Source organism: Entelurus aequoreus, linkage group LG01 (genome assembly GCF_033978785.1).
Source record: "Entelurus aequoreus isolate RoL-2023_Sb linkage group LG01, RoL_Eaeq_v1.1, whole genome shotgun sequence".
NCBI lineage: Eukaryota > Metazoa > Chordata > Actinopteri > Syngnathiformes > Syngnathidae > Entelurus > Entelurus aequoreus.
Genome location: NC_084731.1, coordinates 99,599,287 through 99,615,542, shown reverse-complemented (window position 1 = coordinate 99,615,542; position 16,256 = coordinate 99,599,287). Strand labels below are relative to the sequence as shown.

General features: G+C 40.1%; 2 protein-coding genes across 11 annotated transcripts in view; one reads left to right on the top strand and one right to left on the bottom strand.

Annotated features, from left to right (window-relative positions):
- Positions 1-757: 757 nt before the first annotated feature.
- Positions 758-13,798, bottom strand: LOC133645705 (uncharacterized). 9 transcript variants are annotated; one of them, XR_009825195.1, is made up of 16 exons: positions 13,691-13,798; positions 13,239-13,376; positions 12,998-13,094; positions 12,762-12,890; positions 9,935-10,039; positions 9,644-9,806; positions 9,268-9,362; positions 9,080-9,174; positions 8,921-9,001; positions 8,681-8,800; positions 8,358-8,438; positions 8,209-8,276; positions 8,050-8,119; positions 7,628-7,877; positions 7,490-7,540; positions 7,194-7,238 (listed from the first exon to the last, which is right to left on the bottom strand). XR_009825195.1 is itself a non-coding variant. In XM_062040585.1 (14 exons), the coding sequence occupies exons 6-13, from the start codon at positions 9,763-9,765 to the stop codon at positions 6,731-6,733; spliced, it is 669 nt and encodes a 222-aa protein (XP_061896569.1). In that variant the 5' UTR covers positions 9,766-9,806; positions 9,935-10,039; positions 12,762-12,890; positions 12,998-13,094; positions 13,239-13,376; positions 13,691-13,798; the 3' UTR covers positions 758-810; positions 6,716-6,730. The 9 variants fall into 9 exon arrangements, 7 of the variants coding, with proteins under 7 accessions (XP_061896569.1, XP_061896551.1, XP_061896584.1 ...); XR_009825194.1 differs by having other exon boundaries at positions 7,628-8,119; XM_062040585.1 differs by lacking the exons at positions 7,628-7,877; positions 8,050-8,119; positions 8,209-8,276; positions 8,358-8,438; positions 8,681-8,800 and adding exons at positions 758-810; positions 6,716-6,845; positions 7,053-7,117.
- A 168-nt stretch (positions 13,799-13,966) lies between these two features.
- Positions 13,967-16,256, top strand: part of LOC133660060 (collagen alpha-2(V) chain-like) — a 45,545-nt gene continuing 43,255 nt past the window's right edge. The window contains exons 1-2 of one of the 2 annotated variants that reach the window (XM_062063159.1): positions 13,967-14,002; positions 15,519-15,631. Coding sequence is in view for 1 of the 2 variants with exons in the window: in XM_062063151.1 (XP_061919135.1) it covers positions 15,290-15,342; positions 15,519-15,631 (166 nt within the window). In the remaining variant the exon portion in view is untranslated. Of the gene's footprint in view, positions 14,003-15,228; positions 15,343-15,518; positions 15,632-16,256 lie in introns of those variants that run through there. The other variant, XM_062063151.1, reaches the window with a different exon arrangement.

Below are 16,256 nucleotides of genomic sequence, written 5' to 3'. Positions count from 1 at the left end.
CATTTGCCCAGGTCTGCCACAGCACGTATAAACATGCAAGAAAACACTCCTACAGACGCTTAGTGGGACACTTTAGTAAGCAAGAATAGTTGTAGTTGTGGTGTGAAACTTACAAAGGATGCATGAAGAATCCGTAGCATAGAACGGCTGCGAGACCAACAGCACTTTGGTTGGGATGAGAAAAAGAAGCACTACCTGTAAAGGGAAGCAGCACCTGCAATGAGCAAATTGGTCCATAAGATGGCGCTATAGCACAAACAATAAACACCACCTAGGTGTAGTCACTCTTTTTATTATGGCTGTTCTAGCACAGGGGTTAGTGCGTCTGCCTCACTCTACCAAGATCCTGACTTCCATCCTGGGCTCGGGATCTTTCTGTGTGGAGTTAGCATGTTCTCCCCGTGACGTGTGGCTTCTACTCTGGCTTCCTCCCACCTTCCACTACTAGAGTACTGTAATCTTGATGCTTGCCACTATAGCTTCCCCTGCATGGAGAGTCACTTGTAGCTGACCTTTTCCAGGTACGTTACTTGCCCATCACAAGGTTTGCTGAGCATCTAAAGACAGCAGAGGAGGAAGATGAAGGTGGAGATGTGGAAGGTGCACACCACGCTGCAGGTGGAGATGTGGAAGGTGCACGCCACGCTGCAGGTGGAGATGTGGAAGGTGCACGCCACGCTGCAGGTGGAGATGTGGAAGGTGCACGCCACGCTGCAGGTGGAGATGTGGAAGGTGCACGCCACGCTGCAGGTGGAGATGTGGAAGGTGCACACCACGCTGCAGGTGGAGATGTGGAAGGTGCACGCCACGCTGCAGGATGGCATGGTGGTGAGTTGGACACCTCCAAGTGTGCTAATGAAACTAGGCATGCATGAAACACTCTGCCAGGTCAGCATTGCACATGAAAATATGTTCATTGTCTTAGCCTAAAACATCATCCAAACATTCATTTGTACACTTGCTTCATCCCACAAGAAGGACATGTGCAATAACCCTGTCACCATCTTGATATGCCACACCTGACGATCTTGGCAAAGAACACACATTTGACAGGAATAGGTCACATTGTTTTATTTCATTCATTATGGCCATCAACCAATGAAATGTAACATTTAATCCACCCTCTCATGGTGCATACTTTTATCCTGGTTTGGATGAAATGCTGAAACAATTTAACCTAAAAAATGAAGGGAGATTTGAATATAAATTGGATGGACAAAAATAAATATATATAAAACTTGGGACTTCCGGTGGGCTGGATTTTGGATGCGGGGGGGGGGGGGGGCAGGATCCGGCCCGCGGGCCGTAGTTTGGGGACCCCTGAATAGTATGAAAATATAAACTAACGACTTATGAACATTCCAAGCAGAATTACTAGGAGTAGTCAAACCTTATTGGATTTGATGTTTACAAACCAAGCAGAAGATGCCACTATTAAAACATACTTTGTGCAGCTTTGTCACATCCCAAAATGACCCCAATGACAAGAAAACTGACTAAGAAACAGTTTGCAGATTTCTTAACAAAAAGGCAATTCCAAATCATAAACTTTTCCACTTTGAAAATAAATGGAAAAACATGAAATGGGATGGTGCACTTCAAATAGAAAAAGTCGATCAATGCTGTGTTATCAATGAACTGAAAGGTTGTCAAATACTATTCAGATGTACTCTGAAAAACAATGGGGGAAAAAAACAGTTTGCCCTGGATAAACAATGGCATTATTCAACTCATGAAAAAGCGGGACTTGCCACTGGACATATCTTTAAAAAGTAAGTTGCAAACAGATGTACTGCTTTTGAAAGGAGTAAGAAATCAAGTGCTTAGTGAACTGAGTAACTCTGTCTTTTTACTTCATGCAAATGTTTGCTGAGTCTCAAGGAAATAGTTCACTCATTTGGAAATGTATTGATAAATGAACCAATTTACTTCAGGAAATGGTATATTTCAACTACATGTTAATGGAGGGTTAGTAATGATGCCTCAGAAATGGCAAATTAATTGAATTCATATTTGATTCATTCTGGTCAACAACTTGCAGCCAGTTTGATCCCAAGACCACTCCCATGTAGATTGACCCTCATCCTTTCACATACCACTGGCTCATCAAAACAAGATACATGGAATGATTAGCCATCTGAACAATTCAAAAGCAAAATATATATTTAATATACAAACCTCGTTTCCATATGAGTTGTGAAATGGTGTTAGATGTAAATATAAACAGAATACAATGATTTGCAAATCCTTTTCAAGCCATATTCAGTTGAATATGCTACAAAGACAACATATTTGATGTTCAAACTCATAAACTTTTTTTTTTTTTTGCAAATAATAATTAACTTAGAATTTCATGGCTGCAACACGTGCCAAAGTAGTTGGGAAAGGGCATTTTCACCACTGTGTTACATGGCCTTTCCTTTTAACAACACTCAATAAACGATTAGGAAGTGAGGAAACTAATTGTTGAAGCTTTGAAAGTGGAATTCTTTCCCATTCTTGTTTTATGTCGAGCTTCAGTGGTTCAACAGTCCGGGGTCTCCGCTGTCCTATTTTACGCTTCACACATTTTCCATGGGAGACAGGTCTGGACTGCAGGCGGGCCAGGAAAGTACCCGCACTCTTTTTTTTACGAAGCCACACTGTTGTAACACGTGCTGAATGTGGCTTGGCATTGTCTTGCTGAAATAAGCAGGGGCGTCCATGAAAAAGACGGCGCTTTTGTTCCAAAAGCTGTATGTACCTTTCAGCATTAATGGCGCCTTCACAGATGTGTAAGTTACCCATGTCTTGGGCACTAATGCACCCCCATACCATCACACATGCTGCCTTTTACACTTTGCGTGGATAACAGTCTGGATGATTCGCTTCCCCTTTGGTCCGGATGACACAATGTCGAGTATTTCCAAAAACAATTTGAAATGTGGACTCGTCAGACCACAGAACACTTTTCCACTTTGCATGAGTCCATCTTAGATGATCTCGGGCCCAGAGAAGCCGGCGGCGTTTCTGGGTGTTGTTGATAAATGGCTTTGGCTTTGCATAGTAGAGCTTTAACTTGCACTTACAGACGTAGCGACCAACTGTATTAAGTGACAGTGGTTTTCTGAAGTGTTCCTGAGCCCATGTGGTGATATCCTTTACACACTGATGTCGCTTTTTGATACAGTGCCGTCTGAGGGATGGAAGGTCACGCTCATTCAATGTTGGTTTCCGGCCATGCTGCTTACGTGGAGTGATTTCTCCACATTCTCTGAACCTTTTGATGATATTATGGAGCGTAGATGTTGAAATCCCTAAATGTCTTGCAATTGCACTTTGAGAAAGGTTGTTCTTAAACTGTTTGACTATTTGCTCACGCAGTTGTGGACAAAGTGGTGTACCTCGCCCCATCCTTTCTGGTGAAAGACTGAGCATTTTGTGGGAAGCTGTTTTTATAGCCAATCATGGCACCCACCTGTTCCCAATTAGCCTGCACACCTGTGGGATGTTCCAAATAAGTGTTTGATGAGCATTCCTCAACTTGATCAGTATTTATTGCCACATTTCCCAACTTCTTTGTCACGTGTTGCTGCCATCAAATTCTAAGTTAATGATTATTTGCACACAAAAAAATGTTTATCAGTTTGAACATGAAATATGTTGTCTTTGTATATTCAACTGAATATGGCTTGAAAATGATTTGCAAATCATTGTAATACGTTTATACCAAACACAATTTCCCAACTCATATGGAAACGGGGTTTGTAGAAGCATGCTACAATATCATCAAAACCCGTATTACACTTTGTAAATCCATCAATTAAAAAGTTTTCAAAGTGCTGTTGTGACAGCGATGTTTAAGTCTGGTATGCAGCAATCTCAATTGTGCCTGCCATGTCAAAGCTACTTGAGAAGCTGCTGGCTGAACAATTGATGAGCCAATTAGAGGAAAATAATTGACTCAATCCTAAACAGTTAGGATTCTGGCCCAAACATTCTATTGAAATGGCTTCACCCAAATGATCAAATGTAGTTTGGAGTATTTTTAGATTTGAAAAAAGCTTTGACAGTGTAAATCACAGAGTTCTGATGACAAAATTCTAACAATTTAATGTATCAAAACAAACTATATCTTGAATTGCGACAACAATGTGTTCAAATAATTGCTGTCAAATCAGACGTAATAAATTGTGATTTGGCTGTGCTACAAGTATCTATTTTGGGCCCGCTGCTTTTCAGTATATATATATATTAATGACCTCCCCAATATTTGCACAAATACCATATGCCAAGTGTATGCAGATGATACCATCACTCCCTCAACAGGCTTCAGAGATATTAAATAGACAGCTTGCTGAAGTATCAACATGGCTTCAAAATAACGGTTTAACCCTAAATGATAGCAAAACAGTCTTAATGTGTTTCTCTCTGAAGAAACAATCATTCAATGAAATTCAGGTCAACATGAATCAAAATCAATTAGAGCAGGTAAAAAGATTGCGTGTTATTTTGGACCCTAAGCTAGGATTTGATGGCCATATTGTAAAAATGACTAAGACTGTGTTGTCTGTCTATTTGTAAATAATGCAGATTTACTAAATTATCCCACAATGCATTTTTGGACCCTAAGCTAGGATTTGATGGTCATATTGTAAAAATGACTAAGACTGTGTTGTCTGTCTATTTGTAAATAATGCAGACGAGGCGTGTTGGCTGAGTTCTAAACGTTTAATCATAAAGCGTGCTCATAACAACATTGTAGCTGCCGGCATGGCCATGTCACGCCGATTTGCTTCCCATTACAAAAACCTTCCTATCCCCCATTTACTTCCGGGGTCATTTCCTCTTACGTCATTTCCTCTTACTAACGTCATTTCCTCTTACGTCATTGACAGCGATCGATAGCACTTCGGCTTTGACTGCCCGTCGCTGGTTGTTTTTGTTTTTTTTATAATATAGCGTTAACAAAACGTCTGTATTAATCGGACAAATTAACTTGAGGATATTCCTGACTGCACATTTGACTCGTGGACATATGCGGAAATGAATAACAGTGTACAATAAGTTCATTCATTTATCAATCAACATTATCAAACTTTATTAAAACTAAATGTATTCGTTAAATTCAGTTTTTTTTTAGTTCTATGTGTAAGTGAACTAAATTAAAATGACATTTATGTGAACTTAAATTTTTTTAGTTTCGAAACTAAAAAAGTTCAAGTTCATGATCATTTGTTGTTTTTACGTCAGCACTCATGTTTCCCCATAAATCGTGTTACTTTGGGAATGCATATGTGAACAAATACTCATTGCACATTTGACTACCGTACAAGACGGAGAATTAAACGATTTTTGATTCGTTTTCCACGGGTCAACACTGCTTCAGGGTTAATTTTTCTTTCAGATGGATGGGTTTTAGGTTAATATTGTTGGCAAACACGATTTACTGAGATTCACTCTAACTTCGAGTAAGAACATACCTTTACTGTATGCGGCTGGTCCGTGGTAGCCCAATATTGAGACGTGAGTAGCAGTTTTTAGCAAATAATAAAAATAATTGCCAACAACCCCGATAATAACCCTGACATAATTCTCTACAATTATAAACTTTGCCCTCCGTGTCAAGTCACTTTCCGTAATGAGCCAATTATCAGTTGAGGTATAATTGAAGCTGCCTAATAAGTATATGCCCAATTGTTTGTCCATAATGTAAATAGCAGTGCACATATGTACCTCAGTGAAGTCAGATGACCCGTGGTCAGACAAACGACAATATTTAGAATAAGAACATAAAAATAAAGAAAAACCTTGGGTATTTCTTCAAGACTTTAAAATGAGGCAAAAAACTGCAATGTAAAATGATTTTTTATTATTTACAAATTTTTTGTTCCAAACATTGCGCGAACACAGATAAAGGACAAAGTGTCAATTATTATAATGTTTTTTTTATATAAAATACTGTCTGTTCTTTTCATTTTTTTTAATCTTTGTTTTGTTTGATATTCATTGTAAAGTTCAGCTGTTTTTTCAGTGGGGCCTTGTTGGCTCCACTGCAAGCATGAATGAATAAAGTCAAGTCAAGTCAAGGGCAGCACGGTGGCAGAGGGGCTAGTGCGTCTGCCGCACAATACGAAGGTCCTGGGTTCGATCCTGCGCTCGGGATCTTTCTGTGTGGAGTTTGCATGTTCTCCCCGTGACTGCGTGGGTTCTACTCCGGCTTCCTCCCACCTCCAAAGACATGCACCTGGGGATAGGCCCCTCCCACCTCCAAAGACATGCACCTGGGGATAGGCCCCTCCCACCTCCAAAGACATGCACCTGGGGATAGGTTGATTGGCAACACTAAATGGTCCCTAGTGTGTGAATGTTGTCTGTCTATCTGTGTTGGCCCTGCGACGAGGTGGCGACTTGTCCAGGGTGTACCCCGCCTTCCGCCCGATTGTAGCTGAGATAGGCTCCAGCACCCCCCGCGACCCCAAAAGGGATAAGCGGTAGAAAATGGATGGATGGATGGAAGTCAAGTCATAATCACAAGTGGTGGTCACCTCAGAAGTAGACATGTTATAGTGAAAAGCTCTTAAACCACATCACGGTACAAACCAATAAAGGTTATTAGATTATTATTTTTGAACCAGTTATTTTTCCCCCCAGCTTACATATTTCTCCAATCATTTTTTTTTAATGGAGCAACATAGGTATGATACAATTTATTGACTTTTGTGTCATGGCATACCAGTACTGTATTCAGTTATTCTTTGATGACGCAGTCGATGGCCTGGACTGAGTTTGTGGATACCCTAAAGACTGGCTGATGCAATAGGCCACTCGCCTTGTCTGTCCAATAACAGAACCTCTGGCCATGCCTGTAGGGGAAATTGAAGAAAAGCTCTTCAGATTACAGTTACTAATCCATCCATCCATCCATTTTCTACCGCTTGTCCCTTTTTGGGGTCGATGTAGCCTATCTCAGCTGCATTTGGGCGGAAGGCAGGGTACACCCTGGACAAGTCGCCACCTCATCGCAGGCAGTTACTAATCATGATAAACAATATTTCAAGAAGTTGTCCTACCCTTCAATGCCAAAGCGCTCCATTAGAAGGACACACCACCAACGCCGGATTGACTGCATGTCCAGCTAGAGCAGATATAACAATGACTTCATTATTTTTACCTCTCTTATTTTGAAATCTTTTAAATATCTAAATACTTACCACACTGTAGTGAAAAGTAGTGTCCGTACAGAGCCAGAGGGAGTACTAAAAATAGAAAATAGTCATTTTTCTGAGCACATGTAATAATTGTGTAATGAAAAAAATATTTCTCTACTTTGTATTAATCTACTAAATTGGTGAAAAGAGCCGTCAACATCAATACTGGAAATGTGATAGATAGGAATATCTCTGGAAGCAATAATTGCAACCAAATATTTGTGTCATTTGATACTGTGTTTCACATCATTGTGGGGGAAGTTTAACCTACTCTTCTTCTTTACAAATGCTCAACTTACCATGAGCATGAAAACACCACAGTCATTCCCCGAGGTCTGGCGTGGGATCTCCTGGTAATACACATTAGCCCCATGAAAATGTATACAGCCTTTGGGTTTACTACAAGAAATGTATATTTTATAGAGTAAACCTATTACCTGCATGTCTTTTCCAGTGAGCTCACTCCAGCTTCCTGGGACGATGTGCTGCGCAATGCTCCTGCAGTAAAAAAGCCAAATGTGAATCAAATAAAATGCAATAAGCCACTTGGCATATTTAAACATGAAGACAAATTGTAAATAAACAAGTGAACATTCTATTAGAACACTGTCAACAAAATCAGGTTTCACCAGTACTGGTCCATGACTCTGTGGTTGGGGACCCCTGTTGCACACCACTGGAACATGGCTAGAATGGGAACATAGCCGAAAGAAGAACATGTCTAAAACATGAGCATAGCGGGGAAGGGAAAGATGACTAGAACAGAACCATAGCCAAAACCAGAACATGGCTGGAACAAAAAGTGGCCAAAATGGAACTGTGGCCAGGATTATTATAAAGGGACCTAAAGATGGCTCACCAAAACCAGATGGCCAAAGGGCAAACTGAGAGTCCAGCAAGAGAATTTCTCTCTTTGCCGGCCTCAACACCTACAATGGTCAATTCAGAAAGAGGCATAAATAATGTCATTGCACAAGAATTATAAGATATCTCCAGTATTTTTCTTTTCAACACTTACACAGAGAAGGTAATGTTGTGCTTGCTCAACGCTGGGAAGAGGAGTGCATCCTTTAGATGTGCATCCCTCTGTAGTAAACATTTATGAATATTTTAGAAAGAAATTTCAGATTAGTGCAGCTATTATCATTCAAATGTCATTGTACTCACTGGAAGGCTTGACATCGGATGGACGTCTTTGTGCTTCCACGTTGGTACAATGTACATGTTGGCAATGAAGACATCTTTGCCCTGGAACAGTTTTGAATCCAAAAACATGAGGATATGTGAGCTTTTATATTAACCATTGAATCAGATTTTTTAATGACCAAAAGCAGCCTCTGTTGTGCAGCTCTAAGAAATCCTGCATGTCTCTGAGCAGCTTCCTGAAGCAGCTGGAGGCAAGCATTTCAACATCGGTCATCACATTACAGATGTAACAAAGTTATACATATCCATGGAATAAGCAGTCAAGTAACAGTTACAGTACTGACCGTGGAGTCCATGTCTCTGGACAACCCCAGAGACCAAAACTCTTCTCGGGTTAAACACACCCCTCCCTCTTTAACGATCAGTTCCATAGCTGGACGATCGCAGGCCAAAACATACTCCAGCTGTTCATGAGAACATTTTACATTACTCGACTTGAAGATAACCTTGGCCACTTCACAAAGCAATAAATGTATATATTTTTAATCAATGTCAAAATGTTACTCAATTTGAAACCTGCTCACCAGTTGTTTCTGGTCGGGGTGCAGCTCCTTTTTCCAGGGTGATGTGGGGCCAGCATATGTATGGTCCGTGAAACAATGACACTGGACATGTGTCAATCATACAAATAGTTAGAAAGCTACATGTATGGACACATTAACACTTTTTTTCTGAAAAAGTACCTCAGTTTCCTCCTCCGATGATGAAGTCAGCATTTCAGCATCTCCTGGAAGCACAGGGGCTGAAGGGGAATCCTTTGGCCAGCCAGGGTGAGTCCCTAAATGAGAGAGGAGGCATATTATGATACAGGGGAGGGATATTAAGATCTCTGAACAAAAATTGCCTGTAAACAGCATTCAGTTTGACATACTCGGGCGCAGAGGTTTCAGTGTTGCATACGGGGTCATCATATGCTTGGGCTTTCCATCCAGCCTAACCATATTGTTTGGAAGAACCTCCATAACTCTGTAACATCAAGGGAATGAGTTCTGGCTTGGTCATCACCAATATAACAATCATGAAACATTTGACCAGTAACGTTGTGGTTAGAATTCAATATTGCATTCAAGCATGTGAGTACATTCAGACTGAATTACAATCCTAGAGTACAATAGTCAAAGACCACCATTTACTTGCTTTCCAATCAAATACTTTTTTTTTTTGCAAACAGATGTATTGAGCTGAAAATAGAAAAAAAGCCATCATACTTTTGGTATGAAATGTAATGGGACATTAGATAAGCATACCTGTAGATGGTCTGGCTCCAGTTTGGGTCCATGGTTCGCCCAGGTCTCCCTTTCTTCCTCGCATCCTTCTTGAGGACCTCCATTCCAGGTTGGATGATGAAGCGCTTGAGCCCCTTCTTCATCCTTTCTGTCTCTCTTGGGCCCTCTCCACATTGTTGATCACCTTAATTGATTCAAGATGTTTAGATTACAGAGCATTTACAGAAAAATAAATAACTCAATATTAACCAGTAGCCATTAAGTAATCATCCTTCAACAGGACACGTTGTCATACATCAACATAATGAGTACCTTTCCAAAAACGTCCTCATCCTGGCCAACTCTGAGCTGCACAAAGGCCTCCAGAGAATCAGCCTGGTCAGGAGCTGCCATCACCCCAGGACACTCAGTTGTAACCTTTAACACATTGAAAGACAACACAGACTTTTAAGTATGAATTTATGGCTACAAAGACACTTTCATCTACACAGGAGCGTGTTTTGTTCAAAAGGCTGTGGTTATATTAGGGTCCTGGAATGTATGAATGGCACCAATATCATTTCTTATGGGAATATTTGTCTCACAAAATGAGTTTCACATAATGAGCTCGTCTAGGAATGAAATGAACTCGTATTGCGAGGTACCACTGTGTAATGAGCACTCATTTTGATTTGACCTACATAGAGCTCAATAAAAACAAACCACCTACTTCCATAAACATCCGTGCCTCTCGACCAAACAACAGGCGGAAGGGGGAGTACCTGGTCCATGCCTGTACACAGGTGTTATGGGCATACACTATCTCCCTGAGGTTGTCCTCCCACTTCTCCTGTTGGCCCCTGGTGGTCTTCCCAATAGACACTTTAAGGGTTTGGTTCGTCCTCTCATCAAGCCCATTGGTCTGGGGGTGGTATGCTGACCAAACCCCATGTTCAATGCCCAACTCCTTGAAAGCTACCTCAGCCTATACACGAAAAAGGAGTCCGTTACTTGTGTTTTGAGGAATGTGTGTGTCTGCTAAAAATATGGCTAGTTTAAACGTGCAGTTGTAGAAAAAGAAAGTTACCTCTTTCTTGAATTCAGTGCCCTGGTCAGTGAGGATAACTTTAGGCAAACCATGAGTGTAGAAAATGTCCCTCAAGGCCTGTGGGGCACCACAGAAATTATATTAGTACAACTAATAATTACAATAGAATTTTATACATATATATATATATATATATATATATATATATATATATATATATATATATATATATATATATATATATATATATATATATATATATATATATATATATATATATATATATATATATATAAGTGGCGTGCGGTGAGGTTCATGGCTGGTGAGGCACTGACTTCATCACAGTCAGATTTACAAACATATGAACCCTAAAGAGTATCTTATTCACTATTTGATTGGCAGCAGTTAACGGGTTATGTTTAAAAGCTCATACCAGCATTCTTCCCTGCTTGGCACTCAGCATCAAGGGTTGGAATTGGGGGTTAAATCACCAAAAATTATTCCCAGGCACGGCGCCGCTGCTGCCCACTGCTCCCCTCAACTCCCAGGGGGTGAACAATCAACAATCAGCCTTTTCATATAAAGCCATAAAGGAATGGAAGGACCTCACAACAAACTTGAAAAGTCTAACAGATGACTCTTCATTCACAATTGAAGTTAAAAAGTGGCTTTGGAGCAATCAAAGCTGCTCACACGGTCACTAAGATGGGCATTATGTTTGACACATCAACCTAATGTGTATTATATTTATCCATAAGAGCATTTTTATTATAAATTGTGAGGTGTGTCTGTTAAAATCATGGTTGTTTTTACGAATGATGACAGATGTGAACAAGAGCATGTATCGTCTTTGTGTGATGATGTAAATGAGGTGTGCTTGTATTGTATATTAAGTATGTGTCAATGAAAGGGCATTTTATGACTTTTCTTAATTTAAAAACATGCTATAGTATGTTTTTGTCATAATTGTATTGCATGATTTTTGTATCCCTTTAATTTAGGTAGCCAGGGACTGCAGATGGAAATGAGCTATTTAGCTATAATCTGGTACAGAACATATCTGTCTTTGAGCTTAATGTTTCTGTGCATTGTCCCTTCAAATAAAGACTCAACTAAACTAAACAAGGGGATGGGTCAAATGCAGAGGACACATTTCACCACACCTTGTGTGTGTGTGTGTGTGTGTGTGTGTGTGTGTGTGTGTGTGTGTGTGTGTGTGTGTGTGTGTGTGTGTGTGTGTGTGTGTGTGTGTGTGACAATCATTGGTACTTTAACTTAACTTTAACTTTACACTTACAAACTGTAGTACACCAAAAAGCACATTTAATAAAAAGAAATGTTATTATGGTCTTACTTTTACTTATAAGTGCGGGAGCAGTGCTGTTGGTGTTGGAAGAGTTGTGAATGAATGAAATATGAAATCTGCGCTGTAGTCTGCAGGTGTACCTAATGTTGTGTCCCTGTTCACGGCTCCTCCGGCGCGCCGCGCGAGCATTGTTGTTTTTGCACTTTTTGGCTTCTTGTTAAGTGACTTTTTTTGGGTGGATTCGGTCTTGCACGTGGGGGTTTGGGTGTGGGCTTTGGTTGGTGTGGCCGCGGCGCTCCCGTCGGGGGTTCTGCGGCGGAGGTGCTTGGCACCAGGAGGCGGGGTTATGAGACGAGCCTCCAGTTTTATGATCGCTCAGCACAAGAAATACGTTACATATAAATACACTGTACATTATATACCTCAGCTAACTAAACTATGGAAATGTATAATATAATTCATATAGCAATACAGTCTCACTGCACAGCAGCTCAGCAGTTAGCCCAGTCATTGCGCACAATCCATGTTGAGGCACAAGTCAGTGACGTGCCTCAACTGGCTGCTGATCACCGCACCGTCTCTTCTCAGTATTTGAACGGCAAATGTGAAAATGAAAATAAAAATAATCTAAAACTGGTGAAGTTAAATGGAAAATAACTTTAGTATAATCACTGGATACATATAACAATTTAATTATTTTTTTTCTCTTTTTACTTTTTTTTTCTTTCCATGATGGCAGGTGAGGCCGTGCCTCCCCTGCCTCTTTTTATGGCCATGGGTAAGTGAAACACCAAAATATAGAATACCTCCTTCACATTGGCTGCTGTCTTTTTTGGGAATGTTCTTGCTTCAACCCACTTGGTGAAATAATCGGTCAAAGTGAGACAATATCTGTTCCCCTTAGAACTTTTTCACAGGTCCAAAGAGGTCCACACCTATAGCATGAATTCCAGTTCTCAGGTTAGCAAATATTTGAATGTGGACTGAGTTTTTGTGTAGTTGTGCGTGAAAAGGTGAGGGATGTGTGAATAAAGCCACTCACCAACCATGTACCAAGGTGATACCACCTTGATGGGCTTCAGCTCAGGCGCCTCGGTCTTTAATTTTTCAAAGCGCTGGCAGTCAGGACATGTGCGCACCTAAAAGCAGTAATAAAGGGAAACATACTGTAGATATGATTTGATTCCACAACACTTTGCGACCTACTACTAACTACTAACCTGAGTGTTTCAAGTAAAAATACAAATTAAAAGCAAATATCTTCCTTCTAGGAGCTTGCTTACCCAATCCAATGTGTCCTGTGTGATGGACCGTTCTTTTGCATCCTCCGTGGTCCAAAATGGCCTGCATGGGCTTTAACACAGCCACTTTGTCCTCCTCTGTCCAAATGACCCTTCTGTTGCCATGGTACAGGACCTCTTCTACACACACACAATATTGTAGTGAAATGCTTTCAGCAATAATGTTGATTTAAAGTACAGACATTTAACAGTATTATATATTAATATTAATGGTTTCAACAATAATGTTGATTTAAAGTACATACATTTAACAGTAGTATATATTAATATCAGTGAAATGGTTTCAACAATAATGTTGATTTAAAGTACAGACATTTAATAGTATTATATATATATTAATATTAGTGAAATGGTTTCAACAATAATGTTGATTTAAAGTACAGACATTTAACAGTAACAGTATTATATATTAATGAATATTTTTTGCACGTTACCATGAAGACAGAAGTTCCCAGCAGCGGCCCTAACACTCCGCTTGAAATGTTTCGACCATTTTCAGATTTGGATTCTATCGATCGCTGTGTCAATGACGTAAGAGGAATGACCCCGGAAGTAAATGGGGGATAAGAAGGTTTGTTATGGGAAGCAAATCGGCGTGACAGCTACCACGCATGCTAATCATTCCTGTTGCATGCTGGGTAGTGTAGTTCTAATATTCCCGGGCATTGTTGCATGCTGGGTAGTGCATGCTGGGTAGTGTAGTCCTTTCTCTCAACAGGACAGTCAGGATGGACCCAACTAAGGAGGTAAGTGGGAAATATTGTCTTTAACTTTAAATCACAGATGACAGAAAATCTTATCTTCTTGGTTGCGAGTTGCCCGCTAAAGGACAGTTAGCCTCTTCTGTGTTGAGACAGGAGTTAAAGATACACACAAGTGTAACTTTGATTGATTGATTGAAACGTTTGGCGGGCCGCTCGCCTTTCGGAACCGTGAACTAGGGAAGTGGTTCTCAACCTTTTTTCAGTGAAGTACCCCCTGTGAATTGTTTTTTAATTCAAGTACCCCCTAATCAGAGCAAACCATTTTTGGTTGAAAAAAAGAGATAAAGAAGTAAAATACAGCACTATGTCATCAGTTTCTGATTTATTAAATTGTATAACATATATATATATATTATATATATTTATATATATATTTATATATATATATATATATATATATATATTAAAAAAAAAATTATATTATATATATATATAATATATATATATAATATATATTAATAATATATATATATATACATACACACACACACACATACATACATACACATATATATATTTATACACACACACATATATATATATATATATATATATATATATATATATATATATATATATATATATATATATATATATATATATATATATATATATATATATATATATATATATATATATATATATATATATATATATATATATATATATATATACTGTGTGTGTGTATATATATATGTGCTTTCGTGCGCTCTGTTTTGTTTGTTTTTGTACATAAATTGTGTTTCCGGGTGCTCTTACACCCGTGAAGAGCTACTGAACATCAGATCCACCATCCCTATGGACTTGTTACCGGTCATCTTAGCGTCAGCTGCGGATTTGGTCCATTCTGTGCTCAAAAGAGGGAAACCGCACCGAAGAGGAAAGCGAGCGGGCGCACTTGTCCGTCTTCGCGGACGGGGATTACGCGCGCCTCTACCAGGCATCTTCCTCTCCAACGTCCGCTCACTTGCCAACAAGATGGACGAGCTAGCGTTGCTGATGAGAAGGAACAAGGACTTCTCCTCATCATGTGTGTTGTGTTTCACGGAGACTTGGCTGAGCGCAAGTGTCCCGGACAGCGCGCTTCAACTGGAGGGCTTTCATCTCCTCCGCGCGGACCGAGACGCGGCGCTCTCTGGCAAAAAAATGGACTGGACTCTCGCTGATGTGTTGGATCCACTGTGGACTGGACTTTCACAATATTATGTCAGACCCACTCGACATCCATTGCTTTCGGTCTCCCCTAGAGGGGGGGGGGGTTACCCACATATGCGGTCCTCTCCAAGGTTTCTCATAGTCATTCACATCGACGTCCCACTGGGGTGAGTTTTTCCTTGCACGTATGTGGGCTCTGTACCGAGGATGTCGTTGTGGCTTGTGCAGCCCTTTGAGACACTTGTGATTTAGGGCTATATAAATAAACATAGATTGATGATTGATTGATTGATTTATTGTTTGTGCTATGGCGCCATCTTATGGACCAATTTGCTCATTGCAGGTGCTGCTTCACTTTACGGGTAGTGCTTCTTTTTCTCATCCCAACCAAAGTGCTGTTGGTCTCCCAGCCGTTCTATGCTACGGATTCTTCATGCATCACTCCAAGCATCCTTTGTAAGTTTTACACCACAACTAAAACTGTTCTTGCTTACTAAAGTGTCCCACTAAGCGTCTGTAGGAGAGTTTTCTTGCATATTTATACGTGCTGTGGCAGACCTGGGCAAATGAAGGCCCGGGGGCCACATGAGGCCCGTTAAGCTTTTCAATCTGGCCCGCCGGACATTCCAAAATAAAAGTAAATAAAGTTAATGATTATTTGCAAAAAAAAAAAGTTTTATCAGTTTGAACATCAAATATGTTGTCTTTGTAGCATATTCAACTGAATATGGGTTGAAAAGGATTTGCAAATCATTGTATTCCGTTTATATTTACATCTAACACAATTTCCCAACTCATATGGAAACGGGGTTTGTATATGTGTGCTTTGTGCATTACTGGAAAGCCTTTGACAGAGTAGATTGGTTACATTTCCTGGAGATCCTTCAGAGCGTTGGTGTGGATTGGCGTGATGGAAGGTTGATTGCAGCACTATAAGGAACAGGCTGAAGGATAGTATGACAGATCCTGCTGTGATCGGACGTGGAAGCAGACAGGGGTGTTGTTTATCACCCTCGTTGTTTAATGTCTATGCTGAAGCTTTGCTGGGAGATGCCTTAGGTCGGGTGGATGAAGGCATTCA